The sequence below is a fragment of the Dendrobates tinctorius genome, unplaced genomic scaffold, assembly GCF_039654945.1.
Source record: "Dendrobates tinctorius isolate UK_male_01 unplaced genomic scaffold, ASM3965494v1 ptg000265l, whole genome shotgun sequence".
Lineage (NCBI taxonomy): Eukaryota > Metazoa > Chordata > Amphibia > Anura > Dendrobatidae > Dendrobates > Dendrobates tinctorius.
In genome coordinates, this window is record NW_027361932.1 from 14,678,528 (window position 1) to 14,689,179 (window position 10,652).

The window sequence follows — 10,652 nt, forward strand, 5'->3', positions numbered from 1 at the left end:
ACAACTGAGTGAACAAAACCCCCTGAGATTAGAGGGCCAGTTATCGTATTCACTGAGGTTTAGCATTTCTGTCCGAGGATTATGGAGGCTTTTTTTCTCTCCCATAAAATAGTTTGTGTTATAAGGTGGCAGCTTTGGAGGGAGGAAATAAAGGTATTTAAAACACAGACAAGTCAAGGAATGAAAGGAAAATACTTTAAGCTAAAAGTATTAAAGGTAAAGGGGGTCTCTTGGACGAGATGAGATGTTTTATAAAGCGAGCAATCATATCAGAGCGAGACAGTGCGCAGGGAGCACTACAGAGACGTACTCGCGGTATGTCATCCAGAAAGGAAAGTATTAAAAAGAAGACACAGCGTTCCTTCTCTATTGAAAGCATCCTCTCTCTTCCATCACCAAAAATAAAACAAAAGCCTAATAGTGTTCAGCAGGGATCAACATGGGTGCCAAGTGAGCAATGCCATGTGAGCACATGCCAAAATAACTCAGCTGTGCCCGGCTGCAACTGTTGCTGCTGTGCCCATTCCAACCACCACTGTGGACAGGAACCGCCATGGCTCAGTGAGTACAATGCTCCAACTTCTCTACAATATAACTGTACCAGGTTATAAAGATGAGGGTCATTTTAATCGTCATTGTACTTCTATAGCTATATACTTTTTGTAATGTAAGCAAAATTAGGCATACGTGTACCATGGCTCTTCGTACTAATCTCTGGCAAGTCATTACTTTGTGTTTAGTATGTGAATTTTATACTTTGTGAGTTCTAAGAAGCAGAATGCTAATTTTTTTTGTCTCGAGTCTTCATTCCTATTTCTTGCTATGTTTGTTGAGATTTTTCTTAGGGATTTATTTCATTACGGTTTTATTTTATACACTGTGGAATGTCTTAGTGTTATATGAAGGAAATATTGTTTTTGAGGGTGATTTCAAATGTGAAATTTGAGTGCATTTTTATGCAGTTTATGAATATAATGTAAAGAGTAGATGATGAAAGGAAGAAAGCATACAGTATTTTGTTTGACAATTCCACTTAGTTTTAGCTTTAAAAACTGCAATAAAAAAGCCTATTTGTGTCTATTATTCTACAAATTATCATCTAATCCTTTATATACTGTAGCTTTTCTACAACATTTCAGTCTACATACAAACATATACAACATATTATCTCTGACTACAGCTTCGCACTTTTGTCAAAATATTGTAATATTGTTATTATTACAATTGCATTGTATTATAGTCCAAAAAATTCTAGAAAGGACATTATGCAATAGCTTGATGCCTTGTAAGTAATTTCCTAAGTTATTGGGATCTGAATCCCTCCATGAAGAAATAAATGGGACAATAAGCCCATGAGGCTGAAGTAAAATACCTCGCAGCTTCTAAGCAGCATGAGAACACAGGTCAAAAATTGTGACTCAGCAGCGATTTCGCTAGCGAGATCGCTATGTGTGATGGGGCCTTTAGTCTTTATAGCCTAGAAATAAAGAATAGCATTCTCACAGAGGTCGTCGTAGTGCCCGCTAGCACCACTCATACAGTATTGGCTTCAGCAACCAGTGACTGTATTTTGTTGATGCACCCCAAATTGAAGCAGTAGGTGCTTGCAAAGTAAATTATTTTAGCAATTTTATTACATTAAAGGTTCCAAACAGAATTGTTACTATAAACCTATTTTGCATCTTTTGTATTATTTTCATATATGTTAAAACTTTTTTTTTCTCAATATACAACTGCAACACAGACTCTCCGTTACACTGGCCTGTACAAATAGTCCATACAATCCCTGAAGATGGAGGAAAGCGTATTCAAAACGGAGTTCAATCAATCAATAGTATGCCAGTCATTCAGCGCAGGACTCGTCGTCACCGTACAATATTCACAGAGGAACAGTTACAGGCTCTCGAAGAAACTTTCCATCAAAACCAGTATCCAGATGTAATTGCTCGGGAACAGTTAGCTGGCCGAATCCATCTTAGAGAGGAGAGAGTAGAGGTAAGGTACACTATTAAAAAAAAATAAAAACACAATCTACTAAACAAGAAGAAAGTGTACAATGACAGTCCGGTAATGCATGAAATGGGCAGATGGTACATAAAGTACCATATTTGAAAGTCATAGAAATATGCTGCCATTAACATAAATTTGAATGTAAGTCTTAAGGTATCAACCACTGAAGACTCTCAATTCTGAATATTTTTCTATCTACTGGCTAACACGGTACAAAGATATACATCTTTCCTGTATCTTAATGTAAGTCTTAGGAATTCAAAAGATTGCAGCCACACAAGAATATTAAAGGGGTAAAGGAACCTCCAATCAACAAACTAAATAACCCACAACATAGTAACCCATCGGGGAGGCTTTACAAACTTTTTAAGCTATTGTCGCAATCACTAGCTCCGTAGTAATAAAAATACCTTAATACTTACCCTCTCGTGATGTTGGCGCTATGTCTCCAAGCAGTCACATGACATTTTGTCGCATAACGCTGATTGGCTGCAGCCTTTATTATTGTGGAAGTCTGCCCTGATGTAACAGCAAAAGCTGCAGCAGATCAGTAGTCACTGATTGGCTGTGGCGGTTATGTGACCTAATGATGTGACGGCGGGGAGACTAGTAGCGCTTGACTGGGAGGTAAGTAATACGTTTTTTATTCTGCTCTACAAAGCTATGAGGAAGGTGTTGAGCAGTAGTATTACAACTAGAACAAGTGGAGGGAAAGATTTGTGGTTTCAAAGAGGTCCAAGTATGCACATCAAAGTTTCAGTACTGAAAATACAAAATTTCATCTATTTTCCTTCTTTTTGTTCAGTTTTACCATCAGTGTGGCATCTGTTTTTTCATATACACTAGCTTTTTCTACATGCAGTATTAAACAATGCAATACACTTGGATGACACAAGGACGATATGAGTGTGGTCCGTTTTTTCACAGCCCCAATAATTTAATGGACGAGTTTGACTCATATCAAAAACAGAAGTTTTCTAATGTTTTCTTTTGTGGGCACTCGGTCTGCAAAAAACACTGGCATGAATAGCCTCATAGAAAATAATAGATTCACATTCTAATTGTGTAAAACATGGACAGAACACGAATGTGAAAAACATACATCCGAATGAGGGTTTAGTTTGGAGAAACACTGTGACTATGGCTGCAAGACATTGCAAATTGAAATATCATAATTGCGGTGTTATAAAAATTGATGTGGTGTGTCTTGAAACTCTCACATCTCCACCAACCAAAGCTGCGACTGCATTACCATCTGTGTTGTCTAATATGAATCAATAGCAGCCTTAGTAGCAGCTATAAGTTACGAAATTATTACTACAGTAAAATATAAGCAAATATTTTAAATCTAAAATTGGTGCATATGTGAATTTATCTTATGTATACACCATACTGGATATATGGACAATGTAGATTTTGCATGTGGCTGTGCATTATATTCTCCCAATGGAGGCAGACCATGCTGCCACTATGGGTCCCGTGAGTCAAGGGGAGGGGGGAACCAAGTGCCAGCATCACCTCCCTCTACCTGCCATTGTAGATTCAAACTGTATCCAGGATACCGATACATTTGAAAGCAATGATGAAAGAGGGAGCCATCAGCTCTCTCCTCCATCATTTTCAGTCAGCATCTGAGATCTGATGTCTCAGCTCAGCGGGCATGACTACATCATTTCATCATCTCATCCCCCTCTGTGCCGAGCAGTGAAGAAAGAGCTTCAGTACGCTTGCTATGGAGACTGGAGTAGTGGTGCAACAAGAAGAGGTTAGTATTTATTTACTTATTTACCACATTCAGTACACTGTGGTGGCTATAATACTGTATGGAGGACTATGTGGGGCCCATTATACTATATGGAGGAATATAGGGTGCATTATACTATATGGGGGGGCACTCTCGGGTCCATTATACTACATGGAAGTATACGTGGGGGCCATTATAATATCTGGAGGGCTATGTGAGGGCCATTATAATATCTAGAGGGCTACAGTTAGGTCCATATATATTTGGACAGAGACAACATTTTTCTAATTTTGGTTCTAGACATTACCACAATGAATTTTAAACAAAACAATTCAGATGCAGTTGAAGTTCAGACTTTCAGCTTTCATTTGAGGGCATCCACATTAAAATTGGATGAAGGGTTTAGGAGTTTCAGCTCCTTAACATGTGCCATCCTGTTTATAAAGGGACCAAAAGTATTTGGACAGATTAAATAATTGTAAATAAAATGTTAATTTCTAGTACTTGGTTGAAAACCCTTTGTTGGCAATGACTGCCTGAAGTCTTGAACTCATGGACATCACCAGACGCTGTATTTCCTCCTTTTTGATGCTCTGCCAGGCCTTCACTGTGGTGGTTTTCAGTTGCTGTTTGTTTGTGGGTCTTTCTGTCTGAAGTTTAGTCTATAACAAGTGAAATGCATGCTCAATTGGGTTGAGATCAGGTGACTGACTTGGCCATTCAAGAATATTCCACTTCTTTCCTTTAATAAACTCCTGGGTTGCTTTGGCTTTATGTTTTGGGTCATTGTCCATCTGTAGTATGAAACGACGACCAATCAGTTTGGCTGCATTTGGCTGGATCTGAGCACACAGTATGGCTCTGAATACCTCAGAATTCATTTGGCTGCTTCTGTGCTGTGTCACATCATCAATAAACACTAGTGACCCAGTGCCACTGGCAGCCATGCATGCCCAAGCCATCACACTGCCTCCGCCGTGTTTTACAGATGACGTGGTATGCTTTGGATCATGAGCTGTACCACGCCTTCGCCATGCTTTTCTCTTTCCGTCATTCTGGTAGAGGTTGATCTTGGTTTCATCTGTCCAAAGAATGTTCTTCCTGAACTGTGCTGGCTTTTTTAGATGTTTTTTAGCAACGTCCAGTCTAGCCTTTTGATTCTTGCTGCTTATGAGTGGCTTGCACCGTGCAGTGAACCCTCTGTATTTACCTTCATGCAGTCTTCTCTTTATGGTAGATTTGGATATTGATACGCCTACCTCCTGGAGAGTGTTGTTCACTTGGTTGCCTGTTGTGAAGGGGTTTCTCTTCTCCATGGAGATTATTCTGCGATCATCCACCACTGTTGTCTTCCGTGGGCGCCCAGGTCTTTTTGCATTGATGAGTTCACCAGTGCTTTCTTTCTTTCTCAGGATGTACCAAACTGTAGATTTTGCCACTCCTAATGTTGTAGCAATTTCTCAGATGGGTTTTTACTGTTTTTGCAGCTTAAGGATGGCTTGTTTCACCTGCATGGAGAGCTCCTTTGACCGCATGTTTCCTTCACAGGAAAACCTTCCAAATGCAAGCACCACACCTCAAATCAACTCCAGGCCTTTTATCTGCTTAATTGAGAATGACATAACGAAGGGATTGCCCACACCTGTCCATGAAATAGCCTTGGAGTCATTTGTCCAATTACTTTTGGTCCCCTTAAAACAGGGTGGCACATGTTAAGGAGCTGAAACTCCTAAACCCTTCATCCAATTTTAATGTGGATACCCTCAAATGAAAGCTGAAAGTCTGAACTTCAACTGCATCTGGATTGTTTTGTTTAAAATTCATTGTGGTAACGTCTAGAACCAAAATTAGAAAAATGTTGTCTCTGTCCAAATATATATGGACCTAACTGTATGTGGAGGCCATTATAATATTTGGATGACTATGTGGGGGGCCTTTATACTGTATGCAAGCAATTATACAGTGTGAAGGTTTGTGTGGGGTCCATCATTGTTACGGTGTGGAAATGCTAGTGGAACCCGGAAGTGGACCCTCTGGGTCACGGCTCCAGAGCCCCCGAGGGCGAGCGGCCAGGTGGAGCCACCCCCTATACAGGGAGTGTTAGAGGCAGGCCCACGGGGGATGGAACCGCAACAGCCGGAGCCAAAGGGACAACTAGGGCTAATCATCAGGGAGACAGAGGTGAGGAATCCGAGCTGCTAGTGAACAGAGGACTTCAGGGGCCACGGAGCAAGGGAGGCAAACAGAGCCGGGAGCACCAGGGACTGGCGGAGGCTGGAGGCTGCAAGAGAGAGAGAGAGATAACAACAATACAACAGACAAGAGGGCTCAGGACGGACGGACAGGTGTAAATGCAGACAAGGGGACCACATGACTGACAGCTGGAGTTGACAGGGCAGGAAGAGAGATGAGAGATGCAGGGACAATGACAGAGACACAGAGCAAGGCAGGAGGCGCAAGAATACAGGAGCTACACAGAGGTAGCGCAGGCAAAGACCAAGGGGTAAAAGTACAGGGGTCTGAGGACCGGGCGAGCGCTAGCTAGGACGTCAGTGTCACCACATGTGATAATCAGGCGTCTTACCTGGCCCGACGCCGTGCAGAAATACTCGATGGATGCCGCCATGTTGGGGGCGGGGCCACCGGATCACAGCTCCCAGAGGTTCGAGCGCTGGGGGAGATGTCAGGCGCAAGCGCGCAGATCAGACGCCGAGAGCCCCGGATGTCAGGAGCGGGGACCCGCCGTGGAGCAGGAGCGCGCAGATGAGTCGGGACGCGCTCGGGCACGGGACCGTGCAGGTAAGTTCCGGCGGTGGCGGGGACCGTGACAATCATACTGTAAGAAGGGCTGTTTGTAAGCCATTATAATGTTTGGAGGACTATTGGGGGACATTACACAGTGTGGAGAGGTGTGAGAACCATTATACTGCACGAAGGGATGTGTGGGGTTCACAGATGGAGGATGAACCTGTGTTAAGGTCACCATACCTTGCTGGGGAACTTGAAGGGGAGTACAGTAGAGTATACCGTGAATATAGAGGTTACTATCGAGGAATTTACTGTGTGGGTAGCACACAGTGTTTATCGGGGACTTTTTGTGGCATCATACTCTATGGGTGCAATGAAAGGGGAATCTAGGTAATATTTTAGGAGAAAAGTTGTCCTGTCATATGAATGTCCTTGGGCCAACAAATCATCAAGATCCGCTGCTGGCAAACCCCTTTGCAATTGCCATTCAATGATGTCCTGGTTGTGGTCAATGGGAGAAAAGTCCGGAGATGCTGCAGGCCATGGTAGCAGATTAGGCCATGCAGGCTGCTCACAGTAGCAAAAGGAAGATGTGGCCGGGCGTTGCCATGTTCTAAAATTACTCTTTGGACACTTTGTAGAAATGTATAACACATAATCCTGATTCAAGAAAAAAATCGGAAAAAGGAGATATAGATTTACTAAAAATACAATATTTTATTCGAAAGTTTAACACAATACTTGAAAAAAATTAATTAAAACACAGGTGCCTCATGACAACAAGATATGCAGCGGTAATAACTCACAATCAAAAAATAATTTCTTTATAATGAAATACCTAAGGAAGAGATACACATGATAGTATTCACAACTAGAATAAGTCTCTTGAATACACGGCAGTAAAGAATGAAGCTAACAGCAAAAATCCCAGCACCTGGATGCCTCTAGTCTTCATCTCAGTTACACTGACAGCTTGAGCTTACATTGACTTTATCATGGAGCCAGAGATACGGCCATTTCTCCAAAGTGCCCCCATAGCCGTTTGTCAACATAACAATACCAGGCCTCATGCTACTTGTCTTAAGGGCCTTTTACACATAGCGATATCGCTAGCGATATCGCTAAAGCGTCACCGACTTTGTGACACAACAGCGATATCGCTAGTGATCTCGCTACATGTGACACTTACCTCCGACCGCCCCCCCCCCGCTGGATATCGCTGATCGCGTGAGAACGTCCTGGGCCATTTTCTTCTCGCTGGAGTTCCGCTGGCGCCGACGAGCGACACATGGATGCAGGCGGAAGACGTCATCATCGCTGCCGTCTGACAGGTAAGTAGCGACCGCCAAGCATCGCTGCTTCGCTGGTGAGATCTGCCTGTTTGGCAGCTCACTAGCGACCATTTAGCGATGCACCAACGATCCTGACCGGGTCGTATCGTTATCGGGATCGCTGGTACGCCGTTGAAGAGATCTGCCTGTTTGGCAGCTCACTAGCGACCACTTAGCAATGCACCAGCGATCCTGATCGGGTCGTATCGTTGTCGGGATCGCTGGTGCATCGCTAAATGTAACGGGACCTTTACTGTCAGCATGGCCTAATTGTGCTACCATCATCTACAGCATCCCCGGACTTGTCTCCCATCAAGCACATCTAGATGTCATTGGTCAGCAATTGCAAAGGGAGCTTCCAGCACCAGATCTTGATTATTTGTGTGCCCAAAGACATTCAGCATAACCAAACATTCCTTACACAACTATTAATAACCTCATTGATAGCACGCTAATACGTATAAGTGCGTGTATTTCTAAGTATGGCGTCCATACACACAAAAACTTAAAGGGCTTATCCGGGATTTTTATTATTATTTATGTATTAGGCTAGGCAATAATATGCTGATAGTTGATAACTGTCTGTTCTACCCCGGGCCAGAATGAAGTTTTTGTTGGCCACTGCAATATTGCAGTAAAATGCAATAAGAGGCCATGAAAATATCATATCTACCCCAAAATGATATAGATAAAAATGTCATAAAATAAGCCCTCACACAGCCCCATATCCTGAAAAATTTACGTTGCTGGTCTCAGAAAATGGTGACAAAATTTTTTTCTGTTACAAATGTCTGAATTTTTTTTCATCACTTAAATTAAAAATAAAAATACACATGTATGGTATCTGCATACTCGTACTTACCTGGAGAATCATATTGCCAGTTCATTTTTACAATATAGTGAACATGATAAATAAAAAACAAACAAACACAAAAACCATTGTGAATTTGCACTGTTTTTTTTTTGCAATTAAAATGCATTTGTATTTTTATTTTTCACATTTTCAAGTAGACTATGTGGTAAAATGAATGGTGTAATTTAAAGTAGAATTCGTCCTACAAAAAACAATACCTCATACGGCCATATTGATGGGAAGATAAAAAAGTGATGGCTCTTGGAAAAAGGGGAGAAAAAACATGACCACGACGTTAAGCGGTTAAAAATTTACCTTTCTTTGCAGAAAAGACGCAATCCTGTTTTAGAATTTTACTCAATATCTCGTCTTGGTTAAGTATTGGTAAATATTTTAGCATTATACATGTGATGGAAGTAAATTGATTACTGTATGATACAACAAAATTAACAAGTTTAACAACATTTTTTAATGGTTACTCAGATATTTATTTTTAGAAAGAAATTCTTCCCTACTTATTTTTGTCTCTGCATTATTAAGAAGATTTATGCCATAAACCCTGGTGAAGTCTATCCTAAATTAAGTTTCATTATTCAGATAAGGACTCAGAGTTTAAACATATTCTCCTAGCCCTAACCATCTCTCCATATGGATCAAGCATATTGTATGTCTAGGATGATAACTACTTGGTCCCAGGATGGTGTTACCTGAGCATGGCTATCTGACATTAACTGAACACTGCTCTGCATTACTGATTAAGGCCGGGATCACACATGCGAGAAACTCGGACGAGTGTCGCATCTTAATACCCGGCACTGCCGCCGGCACTCGGATCGGAGCGTGTGGCTGCATGTATTTCTATGCAGCCATATGCTCCACTCCCAAGTGCCGGCGGCAGTGCCGAGTATTAAGGTGTGAGACTCGTCCGAGTTTCTCGCATGTGTGATCTCGGCCTAACAAAACATCTAAAAAGGGAATAACATTAGCGGCAGAAGAATTGGTCAATCTTAAATTACAGTCGTTGTTTATGTATCGCATGAAATCTGGCACGGCCGCTTCATCTCCATACCAAACCATAATTATATCATCAATAAAACAGCCATACCAGAACAGGTGATCCACAAATAGGTTGCTCTGTGAAAAAAATATAGGATTTTTCCCAAAAGGCTGCAAAATGTATAGCAAAAAAGGGTAAAAAGTTTTTGACCCCATTGGAGCACCCCGAATCTGTAGATAATACTTGTGACTGAACACGAAAAAATTGTGATGTGATAGATATTCAATAGACATCAATGAAAAAAATTTAGTTTCCAATGAAAAATCACTATAGTGGGTAAATGATAGGAAATAGCAGTAATAGCCAAATGAAGTATCGGTAGTACCTGACTGGTGTATTAGATGGCCTAACTTAATAATTTTTTGTGGCACAGGTGTGGTTTAAAAATAGAAGAGCAAAGTGGAGAAGACAAAAGAGAATTACTGCATCCATCATCATCCTCCAAGGAAGCAAGAACAGAGATGACTCTTGATAGCAGCGGATGAGAAGTCATCATGACCAATAACAGGAATAAATAAAAATGTATTTTCTTTATCTCTCTAATACTATTGCAAATGACAAGTCCCGGGTGTCGGTCAGGGTTGCTTTGCATCTGTAGCAATATTTAGCTTACAATCTGCGTGTTTAGTTTTACAACAAATTCAGTTGTGTTATTATGAAATAAAAACTTAGCAAGAAAGTTATGAGGCTGGCTGGTAATTATTAACCACTTTACCCCCTGTGGGAAGCTATTTGTCGGGTTACAGGCTGTTCCGAAAAGTTGACTCCGGCTCTGATACAACTCCAACATAATGAAATCCCTCTCCGAATTTATAAATCCTCTTTGTTGAAATTTTTGATCATGGCTGCGAGGGCTTGCATCCCGGAGAGATGGAAGAGTCCCGCTCCTCCAACCATAACTCAGTGGAT

General features: G+C 41.5%; 1 protein-coding gene across 1 annotated transcript; it reads left to right on the forward strand.

Annotated features, from left to right (window-relative positions):
- Nucleotides 1-239: 239 nt before the first annotated feature.
- On the forward strand, nt 240-10,405 carry LOC141069550 (homeobox protein goosecoid-2-like). The gene is made up of 3 exons (XM_073559202.1): nt 240-561; nt 1,745-1,995; nt 10,117-10,405. Exons 1-3 carry the CDS (start codon nt 240-242, stop codon nt 10,213-10,215), a joined length of 672 nt encoding a protein of 223 aa, XP_073415303.1. The 3' UTR covers nt 10,216-10,405.
- The last annotated feature ends 247 nt before the right edge of the window (nt 10,406-10,652 follow it).